The sequence below is a fragment of the Mya arenaria genome, chromosome 15, assembly GCF_026914265.1.
Source record: "Mya arenaria isolate MELC-2E11 chromosome 15, ASM2691426v1".
Taxonomy (NCBI): domain Eukaryota; kingdom Metazoa; phylum Mollusca; class Bivalvia; order Myida; family Myidae; genus Mya; species Mya arenaria.
Window position 1 is genome coordinate 6,413,134 of NC_069136.1, and position 24,941 is coordinate 6,438,074.

The following is a 24,941-nucleotide window of genomic DNA, read 5'->3' on the forward strand; positions in this document are numbered from 1 at the left end:
TTTCAATTCGGCTCTGATTTTCATCGGATAGAATGATAGTCTGAGTTCAGGCGTTGAGCCTTTCTTGTTAGTGTCTCATTGAAACCCATCCGAGGTGACAAGCACATGGCTTGGAGCCCCCCTCTCCATTTAAACGTTTTCTTTTCTCTTGATTGTGTAACGTTTTATGACAATCATCGTAAAGAAGACCACTAAAATACTTGATTGTACTAAGTAATGATTTAAGATTGTTAGTATGTACACAACATAAATGGTAATGCAACTGCGTCCCATGAAATCATTTATTTTTGTAAATACCTTCTAATACCTTTTAACCATTAATAAATGCCCTTTTCATGCATTACGGGGGGATGCGCTGGGGTCAAGCCAGTAGGCGACGGCAGACCATCTTTTAGTTTATCTATTGAATGCCTGTATACATGGTCATTTTTATATGGATGGGGCTGGACATGAATGTTTATTTGTTTCAACATACGGGTAATATCACATATTATATGAGTTGTACGGTGTCTTTTCTGACACATTAATGGTAATGAATACATGGAGTGAACGTTTTTGGCAAGTAGCGCCAAAATTGCCACCCACAGTTGGATAAAGTCTGACCTTCCAACTACGGTTAATCTAGTCAAAGACTCTTGCTGTGTATATGGAATAAAAACGCTAATAGAGGCTGAGCTACTTTTTTCAGCTTTAACAGCATTATGCGAGGTATTATGTAAAGTGAGAGAGTCTAAAAGATTTAACGATTAGGATTAAGTCTTTATGGAGCAAAAATGTTAAAAGGTTAAATGCATGGTTGTTGGACGTTTCATAATGGTTTAAATGTAATTTTGTTTGTGCGAACCTGGCCTTTTGTATGTTTAAGCCGGATGAACTCGTGTGAAAAGGATGATGATTAATCTGTATGAATATATTAGAATAACATTTGCATGTACATTTATTTAATAAGATGGTACGTTGCCCGTTATTTTAAACTTATTTTTCTTAATAATTGCGGTTTCTTAAGTTATACTTGAAACATTTGTCTTTTCATTCTTTTGATAATGAAAATAGGGCAGTTATTGATATATGGCAGATTTCACAAAAAAGGCAATTATTTGGCCCATTTGCTTTCATTTATTGTTATTGCATGTCAACGTCATATATACAGCAATTGCCTTTCCCAACCCAATAAGAACACCGAATAGAAGTGATTTGTATTAAAATAATGAAAATATTGTGTTAAATAAGGTAAAAAAATGTAAAAATATGGCGATATTTAGGACAAAAAAGACAGAAAATCTTCCCGGTACCAATATACCACTTTTTTGAGGATGCTTTTCAGTAACATCTGGTAAGTATTTTATTCTTGTCTGTTGAATAATGTTTGCAAGAAATGTTAATTAAAACAATAATATATCTAAAATGATTGCATTTCGTTCGTAATATACTTAAATTTTCGGTAATTGCGCATGGTGATAACGTTACGGTAATCTGTCCTCGAATTGTTGTGTAACATTAGCAGACATGATCCACTGCTAACTGTTTTAAGCCTAAACACACCTTTATTAAATCACTGAAAACAAAGACTACGTGTCGGATAAAAACAGTATTGCATGTAACAAGAAATTGGTCATTCCCGATCATAAAGTTTTTTAGGTCTAAAAATGTGTTAATGTTACTCAAAATCGATTCTGTCCCATTTTAGCATGACGATAGCACCTTTTCTATTCGTGAATAATTTACACCGACTGAGGGTTAACATCCGGGTAGCGATTACTTTTATATTGGACTGGTTCACAGTTGACATTGAAATGATAAAAATAGTGGTGAATACCGTTGATAAAAACTTAATCCAAGTTTGGCTCATTCTGTCCTTCGATGTAACGTTAACATTATGTCACGCTAGCATTAAGACAAGCGCTTAATAAAGCAAGAAAATCGTTGAAATTTGATGACTTTCCCAGAGTCAATTATTCGAACATAACAATGTCGTCTGTAAACTATCGTTTGTAAGTATTCATTCATTAGGTACGTAGTTTATATTGAATTCATACCGCTTTTGTGTTTGATATCGTTATTTATTGGACAGAATTAAGAATTTTTGTGATTATCAATTGACCGTGTTTATCAATCATTTATATAGTTTGTTTTATACTGTATCAAGCTCAAACAGTCTGTGGTAGGTCTGTATTTTAATTTGTTGTGAAACATTCTGTCCAACTGCTAATGTGACATACTGCTAATGTTACTCATTCTGTTTTGTGGTAACACTAGCACATACTGCAATTAGCAATTTATAATATATATGTTTAATATCAAAGGTAATGATAATTGCACCATACTAGAGACATTTATATTACCACAACAAAACATTTATGTTTATAGCTTATCTGATCTGATATAAAAAGAAAACCTATGTTTGCAGAAAGCATTTTCTGTCTTGTTGTCCAATTAGGGTTTGTTTCAATAAATTTATTTGAGAAAAACGAAACAATCTTTATTTTTTGTCTGTACACTCTGTTTTATAGATAAATGAACCATTTAGTGCAAGACAAAATACTTCTTTGGATCAAAATATTAAAAAAAAACAAGTTTTTACCGGCAATATTGTAACACTAGCACAAATGGTATGGTGATAAAAAATTCTTTTTTTTATAAAAATGCATGAATAAATCATTGCAAATGATATAAAATATGATAGATAAGAAATTGCTGTAAAAGATTATGTTGAAATCACAAATCTGCAATAAATTTTAAAAATCAATATTCGCCGGGAACTTTTTGGTCACCAAAACGTGAAATCTGCCATATGTGTTCTTAATGTGAACAATAACGTTGTATGTATTTTAACGTGTAAACTATCCTTTATCTCTATGAACTATTTTTTTTATGTTTTTGGCACAAATCGGTTCTTCTGTGAAGAAACGAAAGTGTTACAATTAGAAACAATGATATATATTTTGTAATAAAATGACCAAAAACCACCTCTTCTTGTTTCAATCTGAAACAAATTACCTAACAAATATCCTCTTTATAATATACCAATGCATTTCAAGGACAAAGAAATGTAATGCTTTGGGTTAAAGTTAGTGAATGAATATTGATGTTTTACTTGTTGAACTATATTTAAATAATGAAAATTGTTTATCCTGGTTTGTGATTATAGGCATGTCTTGATATTCGATACTGTTAAGAAGTTAAGAAGCTCATACTGACCCGGCTTGGTCTTATACGGCGGGTAACAGTGGCGGACCAAGGAATTCATAAATGGGGTTGGGGGGGGGGCAATCGTCAGACACGCTCAAAATGTTTTTTCCACTGATGTATTGAACTAACACGTATAATACAACCCTTGATGCATTTCAACTTTCGTTCAAGAATTATTTGGTAGAGCTTATAAAGTGGACATACTTATGAAAGAAAAATCTTGTGCCCCCGAAAGTAACCTCCACTGGGATAATGTCAAGAAAATAGTCCATGCCACCTTACAAATCATTTGACGATTGCAAAAAAAACATAGTGTGGTGGTCAAAACTCAAGAGTTGTGCGTAGTTGATGCGGTACCGAACGAAGCGACAGTTCACCTTACTGTAGCAATTGATCGAAACCGAATTCAGTGATAGACACTTGGAAAAGGTTTGATCGTAATGGGGACGTTTTGACCTGCCGACGTTATTGTATGGTCTTGACCTGCTACCTGAAAGAAATACACTGAGCTTGCCGGAGATTGCCGACTAGTTACGAGTTATCACAGCGGTACACTGATCCCATTTCTTATAATTAGTATAACTTACAAACATGACTAATTGTAATGCAATACATCAAAGACGCGTCTGAAAGCGTCACGTGTGAATGTATTTAAAGCAAAATTCGGATGAATGTATTAGTTTTACTTCTAATAACTGATGGAAATAAACAGGGGTGACATGAATTGATATACAAAGGTTAAACAAATCAAATCAAGAGAGCGCCATTATGCCAGAACTATTTAAAAATTAAAATATGTATCCCCCATCACCCGGGGTGCGCAATCGCCTTCTTTGAGCCTGGATGTCCGCCGATTTCAGCTATCTGAGCATTGCAGTAAGCGCTAGACTTACACCGTGTGCTTTTTATTGTTAAAACTTACAACATGTACACGTGTGAATTTGTGGCGACTTTAAAACACAGTGCTTGCCCTTGACAAAGGGAAATAACCACTGCGTCTGACCAGCGACCAGTCTCAATAAAAAGGAAGCATAAAAGTTTTTTTTTTTATTCCTTATAGCTGTCTTGCTAGCATTTCTTATAAAACATATCAGTGTGTTGTCTTTTCACGGACATCAAAACGGTTCCTTAACAATGCAGTTTAAGGAAAGTTGAAAGAAATGAGTTATTGATAAGTATTGGCATTTCTAACAATCTAAAAAGTTACCCATAAACACTTGTCCGTTGGAACTTGTAAACATGTATCCCTATAGACGCCGCTCGAGACGCGGCGGTCCATGTTAATAATGTCACAGGCAAGCGTCAATGATACTATATGCCAGGGGTGGATCCAGGGTTTGACGTTAGAGTGGGAGTAACTTAAGGGCGTAAGCTTTTTAGTCACGCCCCTCCCTCAGAACCGTTTTTTTTTGGTTTCAAGTGGTGACAGAATGGTTTGGGTGTTCTTCCCAAATTTGTTTTAACAATCTCTAGTCCAAAACAGTGCATTTGAGACGTTTTTAATTAATCATTTTTCCTATATTAAAATAAAAAGTAAACTTCGACGAGTTTATGGCGCGGGACGTCGGGTACAATCCCCACCCCCTTGATCTGCTAGTGTATGCAGATTTAGACGTTACTGCACCTATTGCTCGAGTTTTTGAAGCTAAACATAACAAGAAATAAATTAAAAACAGACTTCCAAATGTCAAGAAGTTGGTCGTTTTATTTCATACACAGCAGTGCCCTTGGGCCCAGAAATCAGACGATGTTCTCTACTTCGAAGACAAAGGCAACGTCAAACCTACATTTCGTCTATAAAGAACATGACACGGACTGCTTGCAAAGAATTAACCGATTTGTTAAAGATGGCCTGAGCTGTTCCCAGGTTTGCAAAAAAAGTTAAACACAACTTCTGCCAATAAATGTATTTTAGAAATGAATGCAACAACTAACCTCACAAACCGATAATGTACTTTATTTTTGCAAAATAGATAACAAAATTTGAATTATGTATGTTTTATAATACGGACATAATTTGAAAACAATACAAGTGCTTGCTGGAAAGTGATGAAGAAAACGTAATATTAAAGGAATGCTGAATGACAGTCATGAAAAATAATCTGACCTTTCTGTTGAATTGTAATTTGTGAGACTTTTGGCTTGCTGTACACAATGATTCTTATGGAATATGGAGGCATACATTCAATATTGGCCTTACGAAATGGAATGAACAGTGAATGTCATGAATGAATGTTAAAGAAATACGAGTACAGGTCGTATCTCCGCGAAGCCCAGATCTCGGCGACCATAGCGTTCAGCAAATCTTGCCCTTGTAACATTTATTGGCACCAGCTTTTCAAAGCAGATTAACAAGTCCTGGATTTCTGGATATCGAAACTTATTTCTATAATTGAATTAAGTTGTTTGCGTACACCTGAAGGTCAGGGTTAATACAATTGACCAGGTTTTATAAGTTAAATAGGTTATGAATAGTTCTAATACACGGTGTATAGCCCTGCGTGCTGGTAATTATGATATGCATTTTTATGTCAGCCAAATTATTGCTGCTTTTTATCTTTGTATCCTTAATCTCCAGTGCTGTATGACTGATATTTAAAATGGAAACATGAGCCCTGTAAACGGGCCCCAACGCTCGTCCGTTCATCTTAGTCGACCAATGGCCATAACTTAATCTCTGTGCGTATTGTCATTGTAAACACACGTAACACACTCCTCGAGTTATAGGTCTTGCTTCACAAGTTACAAGTGCGTATAACCACTGTGAACACGCGTAACACATCTCTAGAGTTTTGGGTCTTGCTACACAAGTTACAAGTGCGTATTGCTACTGTGATCACGCACAAGTCTCTTATGAATATATATAAAGGTTGCCAATTTATGGCTTGTATGGCGACTTACGTTGACGACGACACCAAAACTGATTTTTTTCGTTTAAAATCAGAAGAGCTAACCAAATGCAGTTCGGCACTCAATCAACCCACTTAAATAACTCTATAAATCCAGGTGAATTTTATTGTGTTTTTTTATAAAATGTACAAAAATTGAAAAAGCACAATACGGCATTGACATGCCGACTCTGCATGGCGAGAAGACAACGCACGAAAGAAGTCGAAAGCTTTACTTTTTACCGCCCCGCCCCCTCGTCCCCTATCTTGTACTTCTCCCGCATTTCATTGTCTAATCTACATATACGATACGCTTTAAGCCTTCTTATACATATATCCTATATGTAGATCACATGATTATAAATGGTTATGCCGCGGCACGTTACAGAGTTATGTACTAATAGCGTGACAATGTAAAGAGGTGTGTTTTAATTAATGCAGTCATGGAAAAAACAATGTCAAATAATCTCATTAATTAAGACGAATGCATATCCAGGGTTTGGAATATAAATCGTACATTTAGTGAACATTGTGATCAGTCGGAAATGACTAAGACGTTTGATAGATATAATTAATATGGATTAAGACAAATTTAATGATACATTTTTAGGTCAGAGCATGTTATACAACTATACTTTAACATAATTATGGTAATAGCGGCATTCTTGTATCATGGCGTCCATATCGGGGGAGGGGGATATCCTGAGTGGGCTGTGAGGGTTTTTTTTATCATATCCACATGTTCTGCAAGTTTACACAGCTTCAAAATTTTAACCAAAAGTGCACTTTCATTTTTTTTTTCCACAATATGACCTGACTAATACCACTCCAAAATACCAAAACTCCAACCCTCAAAGCTTATGATGCGGAGTTGGCGACCAAACAAAAACAACTGTTCTGCTGTGTTACCACCAACAAAACTCGAAACTTGGGACCTTATATAGTGAAAAGCGAGTGTGTTATCTAAAGAAAACAAGAGGGCCATGATGGCCCTAAAACGCTCACCTAAGCAAAGGGCCACAACTCTGTGATAAAGCATTAATAAAAATGTTGCATTTTAAACATATCTTTACTGATGACAATGCCTTGTTTTATATTTGTAAAGGGTCATGCAATAAAGCTACCTGTAAAGTTTCATTGAATTTGGCCTGGTAGTTTCAGAGATTTTTTTAAAGCAAAACAGTTATTTCGGCCATTTTGTTGTTGTTGTTGTTGCTGATGACGATCAATTTTAATGCCTTGTTGTATTTTGTGGAGGGTCATGCAATGAAGCTTCCTGTAAAGTTTCAGTGAATTTGACCTGGTTGTTTCAGAGGAGATATATATTTTTTAAAGCAAAACAGGAAGTTGGCCAGATTGTTGTTGTTGTTGATCAATCACGACCCCTTGTTGTATTTTTGTAGAAGGGTACCCAGGGAAGCTGACTGTAAAGTTTCATTGAATTTGGACTGGATGTTTCAGAGGAGATGTTTTTTTAAAGCAAAACAGGAAGTTGGCCATTTTATTGTTGTTGTTGTTGATGATGATCAATCTTCCCTTGTTGTATTTTTGTAGACGGTCACGTAAGAAAGCTTCCTGTAAAGTTTCAATGAATTTGAAGTGGTAGTTTCAGAGGAAATGTTTTTTTAAGCAAAACAGGAAGTCTGCCATTTTGTTGTTGTTGCTGTTGTTGTTGTTGTTGATCAATCGTGACTCCTTGTTGTATTTTTGTAGAGGGTCAACCAAGTTTTCTTCCTGTAAAGTTTCATTGAATTTGGACTAGTAGTTTCAGAGATGTTTTTTTTAAAGCAAAACAGGAAGTCGGCCATTTTGTTGTTGCTGTTGTTGATCAATCGTGACCTCTTGTTGTATTTTTGTAGAGGGTCATCTAAGGAAGCTTCCTGTCAAGTTTCAGTGAATTCGGAGTGGTAGTTTTAGAGGAGATGTTTTTTTAAAGCAAAACAGGAAGTCAGCCATTTTGTTGTTGTTGCTTTTGTTGTGGTTGTTGATCAATCGTGACCCCTTGTTGTATTTTTGTAGAGGGTCACCCAAGTTTTCTTCCTTTAAAGTTTCATTGAATTTGGACTGGTAGATTCAGAGATGTTTTTTTTTGAAACCAAAACAGGAAGTCGACCATTTTCACCCAAGGAAGCTTCCTGTAAAGTTAAATTGAAATTGGACTTGTAGTTTCAGAGGAGATGTTTTTTTTAAAACTAAACAGGAAGTTGGCCATTTTGTTGATGTTGTTGTTGTTGTTGATCAATCGTGACCCCTTGTTGTATTTTTGTAGAGGGTCACCCAAGGAAGCTTCCTGTAAAGTTTCATTGAATTTGGACTAGTAGTTTCAGAGGCGATGTTTTTTTAAAGCAAAACAGGAAGTCAGCCATTTTGTTGTTGTTGCTGTTGTTGTTGATCAATCGTGACCCCTTGTTGTATTTTTGTAGAGGTCACCAAAGGAAGCTTCCTGTAAAGTTTCATTGAATTTGGACCGGTAGTTTCAGAGGAGATGCTTTTTAAAGCATAACAGGAAGTCGGCCATTTTGTTGTTGTTGTTGTTGTTGTTGTTAATCAATCGTGACCCCTTGTTGTATTTTTGTAGAGGGACACCCAAGGAAGCTTCCTGTGTTGTTTCATTGAATTTGGCCAGGTAGTTTCAGAGGAGATGTTTTTTAAGCAATTGTTGACGGACGGAAGGACAGACGGACTGACAGACGGACGACAGACAAAGACTGATCTCAATAGCTCTCCTTGAGCACTTTGTGCTCTGGTGAGCTAGAAATGGCAGCCTTCATTGCATTGTACTAGATGATAGTATTTCAGAGGAGATGTTTTTTAAGCAATTGTTGACGGACGGAAGGACAGACGGACTGACAGACGGACGACAGACACTGATCTCAATAGCTCTCCTTGAGCACTTTGTGCTCTGGTGAGCTAGAAATGGCAGCCTTCATTGCATTGTACTAGATGATAGTATTTCAGGAGACAACAGCCAATAGTAAACAAGAGCACCGCGAAACGGAGCATTATACGCCCGAAGAAGATTCGGCTTGAGGTCCTTTTAATGTAGTGATGATTTGTATAAAGTTATTTGATAATCGCTTTATTAGTTACCAAGTTATGGCCCAGACACGGAATTGCTAACGGACGAGTAACAAAGATGTGGCCCGGACACAGAATTGCTAATGCCCCCGATGGTGATTCTAGTCTTTGAGGTATGGACCTGGAAATTGCGCGCGACACATCCTTTTAATGTAGTGATGATTTGTATAAAGTTATTTGAAAATCGCTTTATTAGTTACCAAGTTATGGCCCGGACACGGAATTGCTAACGGACGAGTTACAAAGATGTGGCCCGGACACAGAATTGCTAACGCCCCCCCATGGTGATTCTAGTCTTTGAGTTATGGCCTGGACATGGAATTGCTAACGTCCCCCCATGGTGATTCTAGACTTTGAGGTATGGACCTGGAAATTGCATGTGACACATCCTTTTAATGTAGTGATGATTTGTATAAAAATATTTGAAAATCGCTTTATTAGTTACCAAGTTATGGCCCGGAAACAGAATTGCTAATGCCCCCCATGGTGATTCTAGTCTTTGAGGTATGGACCTGAAAATTGCGCGCGACACATCCTTTTAATGTAATGATGCTTTGTATAAAGTTATTTGAAAATGACTTTATTAGTGACCAAGTTGTGGCCTGGACACGGATTTGCTAACGCACCCCCATGGTGATTCTAGTCTTTGAGGTATGGACCTGGAAATTGCGCGCGACACATCCTTTTAATGTAGTGATGATTTGTATAAAGTTATTTGAAAATCGCTTTATTAGTTACCAAGTTATGGCCCGGACACGGAATGGCTAACGGACGAGTAGCAAAGATGTGGCCTGGAAACAGAATTGCTAACGCCCCCCCCCCCATGGTGATTCTAGTCTTTGAGGTATGGACCTGGAAATTGCGCGTGACACATCCTTTTAATGTAGTGATGATTTGTATAAAGTTATTTGAAAATCGCTTTATTAGTTACCAAGTTATGGCCCGGACACGGAATTGCTAACGGACGGACAGACGGACGGACGGACAGAAGGACAGACAGACGGACAGACGATGGAGGCCATAACATAATACGACCCTTCGGGCGTATCAAAACTGGTTAATTATTTGGTTTGGTCAAAGTTAGCCGAAATGTTCATTTATTGGTCAATATTTATCCAATATTTATCATAACCAAAATAATCAAATTATTTAAACGAGCAACAAATGAAACATAATCTGTGGACAGTTTATCCAAGTTTTCTGCAAATGGCTGCAGAAATTAAAGTATTTTTTATGTCTTGTTACCCATATAAAACCAACCATCTTAAAAATGCACTCTAACTCCCAGATAAGATGTATCACAAGTTCACAATTAATACATTAATTTGAAAATAGGTGTAGAAAACACGGTATTTCTACCTTATGCGACAATAGTTGATCACTGTAAATCTTTAAGGACTCACCAGTCATTCAATATTTGAGCTATTAAATAAAAGGTTACTATGTTGTTATCAGTAATTAATATTTTCCATAAATGCATTATTTAGCAAGTAATTGAAGGTTTATCACTCAAAATGTATGTTTGTTATACATGTGTATGTATTGATTTTAAATACGAGTGTCACTTTAACAGTAAATTGAAAACATAAAGTAAAAGATGTTTTCAGATTTTATTTCATTATTTGTAAAATTAACAAAATACAAAACTAGATGTAAATAATTAATGTATGTAATTGTATAATATACAATGGCATTTTGAAAAAAACAACCACACACTTTATCCTCAAAGCTACCTGAAAATGGATACCATCTGGGGCCGGATTCATAAAACATCTTAGTTGTGTTTTTATTTTTAAACTGTCTTAATGAAAAAATGTCTTTTTGATCTAAGTTGAATTGAAAGTAAACATGCAATGTTTTCACCCCAAATATGAAAATAATGAAGAAAAATGTCCGTATGAATAAATTTGATGAAAAATAGAGGGCATTTAAAATATTCATAGCTAAAAAAATGAAATTTTTCACTAAGTGAGAAGCTTTAAGAATATGGCCCCAGTCCTTATAATGCGCAAAATCAGTGCAGTACTGTTCTAATTGACATCTTGATTTTGGATAAAGGTTGACCATCAATATGATATAAAACCAATCAGTCCTTATAAATAAAACAGTCCCTGATCAATCAAATAGTTCATAATCAGGCATTTTATTCCAAGTTAGGATAATTGTAACAACCATCACTCAGCTACAAATCTACCACCAAATGAATATGTTATCACCATAATAATAAATACTATTAGAATAATACTGTAAGCATTGAAAAACACTAAATGGAAGAAACGACATGTAAACCGTGGCAAGCAGAAATGGGCCATTGAGTTAACTATTGCCAATGGGCCAATTGTTGATTGTTCTGAACTTCATTAAAGTTCACAAAGTTGTAAACATTGTTGTTGTTAATTTTCAAATCTTTACTACTCCGAAAGTTTTAAGAATACTCTTTTGATCTATGGAATTTTATATACGATGTCAGACAACTGTTTCAGCTGTAATTGTTTGAATAACAAATATGAACCCATCAAAACATATTTCACTTTAAAAAAAAAAAGAAAGTTAATTTTAACAATTTTCTAAACAATCGGCCCATTGTCAAATTTCAGCATCATAGGGAACATGTTTTACATAAAAAACCTGTTAATAACCATGTAAAATTTCTAATGATGACCATCTTAACATGTCACCCTGCAAGCACCAGCAAAAGAAAACTTTTAGGTCATATCTCTTGACATTGTCAAATTTTAGCATTATGCAAAACACATCTTACATAAAACACTCACTAAATAACCTTGAAAGATTTTTATGACCATCTCAACATAAACATGTAACCCTGCAGGGACTGCCAAAAGGAAACCATAGGGTAATATTTTTTGCTAACCCCATACCATAAATATCCTATTAGACGCACCTCAAACAATCAAACCTTTTTCTGCTTGTCACAGTTCAATAATAAAAGCATAATGTTTGTCTACTGAAATATCTATTCTACATGCAGCCTATGTCACACTAAACTAGGAGATTTATCATTGTTTTTGGCAGGATAATACATTGCAAAGATACATGAAACTAGTTGTCCACTATAAGTCTCTAAATGATGATACCTAGCACTACTATTGCACAGAAAAATATCAATCTTATTTGATTGGAGGCTGCTGTTAATCAAGAGTAAGCAGGGATCTGATAAAGATACATAAAGGTTATGGGCCCATTTTCCTCCAGAAATGGAGTTTTCTCTAGAATAACTGGAGTATTACTGAATATTTTCAAATGCAATTTCACAGGGAAAAAGGTGAGCTTCTGATCCAAAAATCAGTATGATAAGATTTAAGAGAGCTAAGACAGGAGTCGCTATACAAGGGATTTACAGGGTTGGCACATAATTGGTTGTCCCTAAACATTACTGACAGAGTCATTTTAAAGTGTTAAATCAAACTTAAAAATTTCCAATCAACTAAAAAGAATATGACACATAACTTATAAAATGTTAATGCTTGTTAAATTATTCTAATTATGAAAATAATACTAACTTAATATTCATAAAGTAAGTATGTACATGTACATAATTATGGACTAGTATTCCAAAGAGGTTGTTTAGAGAAACTTCACTCAAGTATCAGATTATGTCTACAAAATAGTGAAAGTCATACAATAATAACATTAACAAACAAATCAGAATGTATGACAAATCATAATATAACGAGACATGATTCCCACAACCATTGTTTATCAATATAAAACAACTGCAAAGATAATGATATAATATAATACATTAGCTTAATTACAGGAGAATAGTGCAGTCAAATCTTGTCAACAAAACATCAATAACTATTAACAAGTGCTCAGTCATTATAAGAAATTAACATTAAATTTGCTTAACAACTGAAATTATTAGAGTGAATAAAACAAGCCAATAATAACAAACTCATTAAAAAAGGCAGAATTTTACAATGGCAGTTAACTGCCCCTTAACCTTAAAAAAAGCAAAATGCTTAAATGAAATAAATAATAAAACGGAATCTATTAATGAAATGAATGTTACTGCTGTTACGTACGCTTTTGATGAACACAAATTTAAACTGAAGACAAACACATCACAGTCATTTGTCAGCCAAGCAAATAAATTATATGAATACACAATGCCTTCAAATTATATTTCCAAACAAAGTAACGAAGTTCTTGCAAAACCAATATTTAATTTCAAAAATTTACTTTAGCACAATTTACTCAATTTTTAATAAGTTTATATCGATTATCATAATTTATAGATGTATAACTTGTTAAAAAGAATTAAATATATATATAATATAAAACAGCTTTTCAGCCATGCAATCCAAGGGACATAACTATAGCCAAAGCCATATGAAAATGCATTTTGGCAAAGTTATTCCCCTCTATATTTAATAATGTTCTACAATTTTAGCCAAAATCAAATCATTCTTATTACAAATTTAAGAGCAATGACCACCAGTCAACCACTAACCACTAACTAAGTGGACACAGTCATTACATAAAACAAAGAAACTATCACCAAAAAGCTTAAAATCTATACTTTAGTCTAAATGTTTAGTAGCATTAGAAAACCTGAAGTATTTTGTACTGTTTCTGTAAACGAAAGCCTGAAGCATTCTGTACTGTTTCTGTAAACAATGTATGAACAATATATCTTGTATATGAACTTCTGCTGGCAACTTACAATTGTTAAATTTTTCTTTTTTCCGATGACATACAGAATTGATTTTATGGTAGTTTACCGGTAAACTTATATTTTTACAACTATTGTGAAACAAGTATTTGAAAAAGCAAGAGAGTTGTTGGGAGAAAACAGGAGTACTAGGAGAAACCCACCTGTCCGGCAGGGTGACTACAAATCGGACAAGGTGGTTTCCCCCAGGTTAATAAATTCCCTTTAAATTCCTTTTACATACATATATATATAATAAACATATATTGCTGTAGTTTTAATGCAGTTAATGTTCTCTGTTAAAGTTGCATGTATTTAGCAATAACCACCCAATCAATCATACATTAAGGTAGATTTTAGGCCATTTTGTGAACCCTGTTATCCTGAAAAATGACATAGTCTTTGGTAGAATATCACAACAGCGCAGTCTTTGGACAATACCCAAAAGAACACACAAATACATACTTCATCATAAATACAATATATCACAGCAAGCCAGAAAAAAACATAGCCAATTTGTTAACATTATTTGTTTTGTTTTTTTCAAATCTATAAGACATTGTTTACCGGTATTATCAAGTACAAATTTCTAGACAATTTCAAGTCCCTTATAACAAGGTGTTGCTCAGCACACTATCTTTGTTTCAGTACAGGAAATTTTCTTTCAGATAATCACAATTATTTTTTTTCGGGGGAGGGGGGCGGGGGTTTAATCAAATTTAAGTAAGTTATTTTGCAAGATGTAATAAGATACATGTTTTACACTAAAGATGTATTCAAACTGAGGCCTGGTATATATTTACAATGTTCTCATTATGCACAGTGGAGCTGGGAAAAATTTTTTTTGTACAATGCAAAGTATCTGTTGAAATAAAGATTTTGAAAGTTGCAACAACTTTTCCTATATTGAAATACTGAATTTTCTTAATAAAACTACCTTTTTTGCCCTTAAATTCACATTTCGCATCCAATTTCAGTTCAAATAAAGATGTAAGCAGCGTCAACTTGTATTCATTATCTAGTTTACATATTAGTTATCAGCAAGTTGTTACCTTTTAATTGATATCAAAATGATATGGGGTCACAATGCATCAACATTTAACACTATGGAGATACTAGCTTTATGTGGGCCAGATTCTTTAACCATGTTCTCTGTCGTTGTTGTTTTCAGGTAAATATCCCTCTGCCATTTTGTATGCATAGCAGACTATATACCATGTTTGCCTTCAATGGATTCCGATACATTGCAGAGATTTGAAGCAATATTACAATTTCTTGAAGGCACTAAAAGTCAATTTCATCATCTTGCGATCCAAACTGTTTTTCAATGTCCTCGTAAGAGACAGGTTTAATCTGTTTTTCCGCAAGTTTCTGGCCCATATGTCGTAACTGCATCAAATAATCCGAATGGAACATGCCGTCTGTGTAATCCATAAACCGACGGTAGTCATCCTGTAACTCCTGCAGGAATAAAATACATAATAATACAAATTCCCATGTTTATTAGAAATAAATCAGGTATACATGTAATGTAAATCACACAGCTTAATAACAGTGAAATGACGTTTTGATATCATTTACTGTTATGAAACTATAGCCAATCTTGCTATCTAAGTTAAAAGTCCGTGCTCACACAGCGGTGATCTTTAAAGTTGATCTTTAAGTCTTAAAATAAGAAAATATTTCCTGTATAGATTTATAGAAAAGCAATGTACTATATAATATTTCACGTTTCGAATGTAATTAAAACTCAATGGTAAATCTCTTATCAAATTAATTACAAACATTAGTTGGGTTTAAATTGACTGTTGTCAAAAAAATTACCAAACCATTGGATCTACCCAACACGTTTATAATGTCTTTTCTGATATCATGGTCCTCAGCTTAATATCAAAAGTGATACTAATTTTTTACAAAGCAAAAGTTCATATACAGAGCATTCTTGACACTCTACAGGAGTAGAAAACTATTAAAACAATATTATGAAACTGTTTTAAATTGCTACTAAACAAAAAATTCTTACTCGGAAATCCTGTTCCACATTTTTTCTTTGGTCTACTTCTCTCAGCCATTTTCTCTCCAAAAGGTCATACCTAATTTGAGAAAAATGAAGTTATATACATGTATAAATGCTGCAAGAACAATAAGGTGTAAATGATTTAAACAATTCCTTGATTATGTTTTGTTTATGCTAAATAGATATACCAGTAAACTGAAAGAGCCGAACCATGGTTGGACTTGAACGCACAATCCCACAGAAACTAGCAGCGAAAGCCCTGCTGAGTTAATGTCATTGAATATCTGTAGTTGTTTTTGTCAAAATAGGGGCTCAACTCAACAATTATCAAAGCCAGAGTTATGGGCCTTGCTTTACATGTGTGTCAGTGGCAACATGTGTGTCAGTGGCAACATGTGTGTCAGTGGCAACATGTGTGTCGAGTTTCATTTAAATATCTTGGAAGTGTTACGATCAAGGTCACAGTTTTGGCAGAACAAAGACACAAAGGCTATCACATTACATTGACATTTAAAAACAAGAGGCCTATGAGGGTGTATGCTCCTTTTGGTTATTTTAAATCCAGAGCATGTATGTATGGGTAACAGTCAACATACTGATAGTTCACAAAGGCAAGGGAGAAAAACAACTGAACACAGTCAGTACAGGTTGACTCTTTTTAACTGTACTTTTAACTCCTTTAACAAAGGCAAGGGAGTGAAAAAGAAACAATAGGCTTATGAGGGCCTACGCCCTACTGGCATATGGCACTTTTGGTCATTTTTGGCTTTCAGAGTAGAGCTAAAAAAAACAACAACAGACAGTGCTACCAGCGCTATTAATAACATAAGTAAGAAACTAAAGTACAATTATACTACCATACCTCTCATTACACCGGTCTATATCCTGCTGGTGTAGTTTTGCAACTCTCTCTGCTTCCTGCCGAGCCTCCTCCTGGCACTCTCGCCGAGTCTTCTCTATCGTGTTCCTCTCTCGGATCTGGTACTTCTCCTGAACAGGAAAACACAGGTGCTACTAAGATAGTCGGGCTTGAAACCTTCCTCAAGTATCTTTTACAGATTATCTTTTTAAAAAATGAGGAATTAAGTGCTTTTAGTTTCCCTTTTTCATGATACGCTCATGTGACTTTGAAAGTGAAAAGAAAAAAATAAATATTTTCAACCACTTATCTTTTTTTTACAAAAATACACCAAACAACTCTGATAGGAACTTCATCCAAATGTAACAACCACATTTTGAACAAGAGCCGTCGTAAGACAGCGCGCTCGACTACGCCGCTTTGACTTAGAAAACAATAACGATGTAATAATACCAAGTTTAGTCTCTTTATGTCAAACCCAACTAAAATTATTCGATACATAAGGTGACTTTGATGCTGCCCTCCCACCAGCCTGCCCAAACAATAACGCAAGTCATTCAAATAACTTGATTTCCCGTTATGAAAATGTGGTTAAGAATATACAAATATGCTTTTCAAAGGAAATTTAAAAAAAAAAAAAAAAAAAAAAAAAATTCAAGGGCCATAATTTGTATTTAGGCTTAAAACGGAGTTACGTTTCTTGTAGTAAGATGGTCATAAATAATTTTGAATTTTATTATGTGCATTTAATGAATGGTATAGAAGTTTTTTTATTAAAATCCCAACTTGCCCTTAACTTTTACTTGCCTAAAACTTTAACCTAAGTCAATCAGGGGCCGTAACTTGTATTAAGGATATGGAGTTATGTAACCTCATTGTGTGATGGTCCTGAACAATTGTGTGAAGTATTAAGTCAATTGAATGAAGGTATAGAAGTTATCAAACAATATCCCAACCTGCCCTAAAATTTAAACCTAAGTTCCATAGTCAATCAGGGGCCATAATCTGTGTAAAGAATAATATGGAGTTATCTAACCTCATCATGTGATGGCCCTGAACAACTGTGTTAAGTATTAAGTCATTTGAATGTAGGGTATTGGACTTATAAGTGAAAATCCTAACTTGCCCTAAAACTTTAACCGGACGCCGACGCTGGGGCGAGTAGTATAGCCCACCTATTCTTCGAATAGTCGAGCTAAAAATGTTCAACATTGTTTAATTAAGTAGTGGTTTACACAATATATCAAAACCTCAGGTAAGTGTATCCTTAAATTTAATGGCATTTGGTATGTATAAATTTTGGCCATTTCCCTGATTTTGACCATTTCTCGCTTAGAACCTTAACTTAGAACGTGTGTACAAAAGTTGGTGCCAACGACAAATTAAAAGCTGTATTCAATGAAAGTACAAATCAAAGATTCCCTTAGGGCATCCAACCCCTAGCAATCCCCCACCTTGGCAATCTGGAGAGCTTCTGCTATAGCCTGTTCCTTCTCGATGGCAAACTCGTGTCTCAGCTTCCTGGTCAATTCTTCACATGCTAGGGCAACAGCCTCTTCTTTTCGTCTGAAAATTTGCAGTGTATGTTTTTTGTTACAAGGTTTTGTCAGCTAAATGTTCCATAGTACATGATGATGTGGAGGCTGCCATTGAGTTCTGGCCCCAATTTCTCAAAACATTTTAAGGCCCCTATAACAGGATTAAGCTAAGCTCACTATTGATTTTTTGGTATAATTTGTGCAGTGTTTAAATTCTTAAGAGTTTTTGGAATTCAGAAGGAAATTACGGTATCTTCATGCTAATAATGCTTAATTATTTTCTATTTAGTAAAAACAACTGAGAAAGAAATTTGGCATAATGAAATAAGCTAATTAAACTTACTACGCTTACAGACTTTCGAGAAATTAGGACCTTGAGCGAGTTGCTTAGTCTGTTTTCTACACAGGAGCAAGGTGCATGTTTATGCCACACCCCTAAGGCCACACCCTGCCTGCTATCAATTACCAAAAACGCAAAAAACCTGTATTTCTTGTAATTTAGTACTTCTGATAATTCCCCAATTATTATCCTGAATCCTGGGGGATATTTTGCCTTTAGAGTAATTGACAAGGAGGAGGGTGTGGCCATAGGTGTGTGGCATAACCAGGCACCCTGCCCCTGTGGTTTCTATGGAGCAGTGTCAAACAACTCCTAGGTAACTTCACCTTAACTGACAGCACTACCTAGGTCTATTGCTCTATCTCAACTAATGGCGATCGCCGATGCTTTATTAAGGAGCGCTATCACACAGCGCTATGCGCTACTTTGTGGCACTCTTAGCTTAAGTAATGTGTTCAAGAGATACCCAACAATTTATAAGGCAAACTTACCTCTCACACTGATGCCACTGTTCATTAAGTGCCTCTTCCTTCTCACGTTCAAACTTGCGTGTGAGCTCTCTTTCTCGCTCCTCCTCGGCACGATTGCGCTGTTCCTCAACACGACGGGCTATCTTCTCGTAATACTGTCAAGTGAAAAGTTGAAGGTTTATGAAGTTCTAAGAAATACAACTGAAGATAATTATCATACGGAATATCTGAAATAAATAATACTTACAAGTGATCTTAAACTATTAAGATGCTATAATTATGCTTGACTGATAACGTGTATTAGTATGATCTGTTCTTTTGTAATGTGTTTTCAAATCATTTATGTCTTTATCAAGCCTTCTCATATAATTATTATCTTTGAACAATTCTACATTTAAAGCTTAAACTTTTCTGAAATGACATCACAAAAGTTGAATATTACTAGTGAGTCAAAAGGGATGAAAGAATATAAAGAAGTTCTATAGCTTAATTGCCACAGGAATTAAAAAAATAATTATGATATCATCATTACTCACATCCTTCTGATTGCGTAGAGCTCTGTTTTTCTCGTCCTCCTTATCCTCCCTCATTCGTTTCAATGCTGCCTTCAGTTCTCGCGTAGCTCGTTCCTCTGACTCGTCTACGGCATTCTGTAGTTCCCTCTCATGTTCCTCCTGAAAATCCCCCGCCTTCGATGATACCATATGAGCACCAAGATCTGGAAAGAATGGTTTGTTTCTATGAATTAACTTTTACTATAGGTTGATTATTATAGCATGCCTTGTGTTTAAACCACAATTTATTACATCATATGCATGCAAATAAATTCAAAAACAGTGTTTTGGGCTAAGTCATCTTTGAAAAAAGGTTTGCAGAGCCTGCATGTTGGTAGCTAGGGCAATATCTTTCCTAAGACTTAGTTCATAAAACATCTGTCAGGGAAATCTTGGTGTTTATGTTGGTCCACTTTGAAGGATGGCCTTAAGTATGTTAAACATGGTAATGTTGAAATGTAAAAAGAGCTGTCACAGAGACAGCGCGCTCGACTATTACGCCGCTTTTCAGTGTAAGGATTGAAAAGTTTTGGCGAAACATGGATCACTGTAAAATTAGATTAGATTTTAATGCAATACATGATGTATTTGCTGAGATATTACCATGAATGTGGTTACATGCAAAATTTTAACCAGAATTTCTAAGTCCAATAATAAAGGGCCATTATTTTTTGCAAAATACAGTTATCTAACTTGGTTATTCAAGTAGGTTGGGTGGTTAATTACCATTGTATAAAGTCTCAATGCAATAATACATGAAGTAGTTGCTGAGATATTAACCTATGTGTGCTAACATGCAAAACCATAACCAGAATTTCTAAGTCGCATAATAAAGGGGCAAAAATGATATAATATGCAATATAGAGTTATTTTTCCCGATTAATTAAGAAAGGTTGAATGGTTGGGAGCCTGTGTATAAAGTTTCAATGCAATACATGATGTATTCGAATTTCTATGTCGAATAAAAAAGGGCCATAATTTGAATTTAATGCAAACTAGAGTTATCTTACTTGGTTAGTTAAGTAGATTGGATGGTTGAGTACCATGGTATAAAGTCTCAATGCAATACATCAAGTAGTTTCTGAGATATTAACCTATGTGTGCTTACATGCAAAACCTTAACCAGAATTTCTAAGTCAAATAATAAAGGCCCATAATTTGCATTATATTCAAAAAAAGTGTTATCCCACTTCATTTAGTAGGTTAGATAGTTGGGAATACATATCTAAAGTTTCAATGCAATACATGATGTATTTGCTGAGATATTGACTTAAATGTGGTTACATGCAAAACCTTAACCAGAATTTTTAAGTCGAATAATAAAGGGAAATTATTTTGCATTAAATGCAAACTAGAGTTGCAAACTAGAGTTATCTAACTTGGTTAATTAAGTAAGTTGGATGGTTGAGTACCATTGTGTTAAGCCTCAATGCAATACATCAAGTAGTTGCTGAGATATTAACCTATGTGTGCTTACATGCTAGTGTTGTGCTGATTATCGATTATAATCGACAATTGATCGGAAAGGCCTACGTCAGCGACAATCGATAGTGAAATTTGAACAATCGATTATAGAAACAAGGGATGTAACCGCTACCGACTAATTTTCTTTTCCTGGTTAATGCTAGTTAATGATGAAATGTTAAGGTGTTACTATGTTACGTTATCTAGTCATATTTTTATCAAGTCAGTAAGTCACTACAGTACTTTATTACAAATTTTCTTTGTAATTTAACTGCTTAAGAATTGGTTCTCAACTTCTTATGATTATGGTTTTAAAAAAGATTTTTATAACATGTTACCGTTTACTTCTAACCATGTAAGAATTTAGTTTTCTCAGTTTTCTGAAAGAAAATATTCTTGTAAAACATGTAGAAAAATCAACTGCTTGTTTTACTTGTTACTGACTGATTATTAAAGGGAAATTGATATCTTTCTTTGTGTTTATTTTACACATGTAAACAATACTAAATGTAAGACAAAAAAATAGAGCATGTGGTCTCAACTTCTGTAATGGTAACTTGTAAACACTCAAGATAGTTGCGTTCTGAATAAATAGTGTAATTTATGCAAAAAAATGTACAAACAATATTATAAGGGAACATTGGTGCTCAAAACTGGTGCATGTACTGTATCTATTACATGCCTAAAATATGATGACCAAAAATAAATAAATAATGATTACCGGGGTAAATCGATTAATAATCGATCATTGATCGGTTTCATAAACCGATTATCGATAGTAATTTTTCTGTCTGATTCCCAACACTTTTACATGCAAAACCTTAACCAGAATTTTTAAGTCGAATAATAAAGGGTCATTATTTGCATTAAATGCAAATTAGAGTTATCTAACTTGGTTAATGAGGAAGGTTGGATGGTTGAGTACCATTGTATAAAGTCCTAATGCAATACATCAAGTAGTTGCTGAGATATTAACCTATGTGTGCTTACATGCAAAACCTTAACCAGAATTTCTAAATCAAATAATAAAAGCCCATTATTTCCATTAAATTATAAGTGTTATCTAACTTCATTAATTTAGTAGTTTAGATAGTTGGGAATATAAGTACCTTCCATGGCTGAGAGTGTAAGATAGGTTCATTCCGACCCGAGCGCAGGGTGTTTTGCGGAAACGAGGTTTACCGAGTTTCCGCAAAACACGGTGTGAGGGTCGGGATGAACCTATCTTACATGAGCGGCTATGGTAGATGCTTTTTTTCCCACCTCAGTTAAACAAAATTAAGTAAAAATGTATTTTTTGCTGGAACTCTTTTGTGCTTAGTGAAAATAATTGCGTATGGATATGCGATAGCACGTGGTTGTCAATTAGCGTTCTAAATATTACCATCAGACAAGATTTCCTTGATGCTACAGTCTTCAACAAGGGAGGTAATTACAATGTGGTGACCATTAAAAAGGAGTTCCATACGGGCATTTTATCTTCGCCCGTGGGCAAGATAAGAATATCTAGCATGGTTAAATTATTGGATCTACTTATCTGAGGTGGGAGAATACATATGTAAAGTTTCAATGCAATACATGATGTATTTACTGAGATAATGACTTAAAGGTGCTTGCATGCAAAACCTTAACCAAGGTGTGACACCGAAGCCAACGCTTGGGTGAGTAGTATAGCTCTCCTTATTCTTCGAATAGTCGAGCTAAAAAATGAAATGATATTAAGTATGACAGTATTCATCATAATGATATTTTAATTGGACTCTGATTACATGCTATTCAGTTGTTAACACGCTTCTTGTTCAAGTTTCTTTTCCAGGCCAGTGTACATTTACATGCGTGTTTGTTTTGTGGTCAACAAGCACTTTTTTCTACTTTCTATTTTCACATTTACCATAATTATCCTTATCAGGCTTGTTGGCATAATAATGGCAGACAATGACAATGTTAAGTGACAATGTAATCGTATGCTTTGAAAAGAACCAATATTAGCTGAGGAAACCAGCTTGCATGGTGAACATCAATCATACTCCCATTTGCTCATCTACACATGAATAGTGACATAGATACATTTTAATCCTGACTATTGTATGATTTACATAGCTGTCAAAGTCTGAATGTTGTTCGATTAAGATGGAATTTTCAAAGGTCAAATTCTAGTAATTGATCAGTAGTTAAAGTGGACATCATGAAAGAGGTAGAGACACGTTTTGGAAAAATTGAAAGAAAAAAAAACAAACTTAAAACACGTATTAACAAATAATCCTGACTCTAAGGATCTCCTCAGCTATTTTAGAAAAAGGACCCTATTCGTCAGTTAAAAACCTCACACGAGCTTATGTTGTGCTGGTTTCAATCTTGCCTACTCAAAATAAATATTATCTTATCCAAATTGGGAAAACTTTCCATGTCAAGTTACTTTTATATAAACATTCGACCATTGTTTTTTTTTGGTCAAAATTTTTTTTGCAACATTTCAACAAATACTTTTTTAGACTAGATTTCTGTGGGACGGGGTTCAATATTTGACACCTACAAAAGGGTATTAAAACTTGACTCTTACACTGAATGTGTGAGATTCGACAGGAATGGTATAAATATATCATACTTTACCTTTTCTCTTCACTGACCTTTGCTCAGATTTTGTAAAGGTAACTTTTTTCCTCATTTCAGTATGATAACACAGCTATTAAAATCGATTAAAAATATATATTTTTTTTTTATTTTAATAAATATATAACATTGTCGGAATTTTTGTCGTTTAGCTAGTTCTGTACATGTTCAGCATCAACACAAATTCCAAACACTTCAGTACTGACATGTACATGTATTATCATATCTGATATCATTCAAGATCATATTAATCAATGATCTTTCCATATAAATTATAATTTATGTTATTCCATACTCAAACTGGTCAGGATTTCACACACACACCAATGTTTTAAAAAGCAAACTGCCTCGAGTTTATTTACTCAAATATCAATTTCCTGACCTCAGTCTGTGAATCAAATTTGTTTATGTAAATCAAACTTGTGCAAATACTAGTGACCCTTTTTCGTAAATTTAGAATCAAATATTTCAATCGCCTTACCTTTGTAATTGTGATTTATGAACAAATATGGTATTTACAAGGTTTGTTTAATCGGAAACACACGACCGAAAACAAATATTCCTTAGAGATATGATTTAATTTTATCATGAAATAACAGTGATAACATTCATATTTTGTGTGAAAGGGCCTTACCGACAATGTTTGAGTGTGCCACTCGCTGAGTTGACAGAGTTGTCTTATTAAGCATTCTTTCAAGTGTCTCATATGGGTTTCGGTTTTTCTTTGATAACGCACTGTAAGACATTTTGAATGGTTACTTGTGAGACCTAATTAAATGTAAAAAATATGCTTAAATTTATATCAAACTTTTCCCGGAAGTTTACATGTTGCTTAGAGTGGAATGTGTAAAAACCGGCCCGGTCCGGTGTCATTTAAAAAGGTTACACGCAACCATTTCTTCAATCACATCTTTCTTTTAATCCACGCACCCGTTTCAATAATGATTATGTGCTAAAATTAAAAAAAGGATTCCTTTGTCAACTTGAATACAATGTATAGATATGCCATAAACCAAGAAATAATGGTAGATGAATTTGGTCTGAAAGCACAGGACGTTAAATGGAGTGGGGAACATATGTGATGATATATAAATGTAGCCTGGATCATATCACCGTCCTCGATATGGGGAAATGACTTTGAAAATTAAACGTAGTTTAAATAAATGAATGTTTAAGTTGGACTGCTATCATGAAATTAGATATTTTAGTATAAACTGCCGCCATTAAACAGTGTATATTAAACGTTGACATCACGTACA

The 24,941-nt window shown here is 34.6% G+C and overlaps 1 protein-coding gene across 1 annotated transcript; it reads right to left on the reverse strand.

Moving 5' to 3' along the window:
- Positions 1-10,751: 10,751 nt before the first annotated feature.
- LOC128218886 (uncharacterized) lies at positions 10,752-24,507 on the reverse strand. Its single transcript, XM_052926648.1, has 7 exons — positions 24,317-24,507; positions 19,591-19,772; positions 19,076-19,209; positions 18,161-18,272; positions 16,710-16,837; positions 15,854-15,923; positions 10,752-15,291 (listed from the first exon to the last, which is right to left on the reverse strand). Exons 1-7 carry the CDS (start codon positions 24,426-24,428, stop codon positions 15,115-15,117), a joined length of 915 nt encoding a protein of 304 aa, XP_052782608.1. The 5' UTR covers positions 24,429-24,507; the 3' UTR covers positions 10,752-15,114.
- Between the last annotated feature and the right edge of the window lie 434 nt (positions 24,508-24,941).

Excerpts from the sequence above, each read along its gene's own strand:
- LOC128218886 (XM_052926648.1), bottom strand. The coding sequence starts at position 24,428 with ATGTCTTACAGTGCGTTATCAAAGAAAAACCGAAACCCATATGAGACA. Across the intron at positions 18,273-19,075 it reads CAGTGGCATCAGTGTGAGAG|ACGAAAAGAAGAGGCTGTTG; the intron begins GTAAGTTTGCCT and ends GCAAATTTTCAG. Across the intron at positions 15,292-15,853 it reads ATGTGGAACAGGATTTCCGA|GAGTTACAGGATGACTACCG; the intron begins GTAAGAATTTTT and ends TTATTCCTGCAG.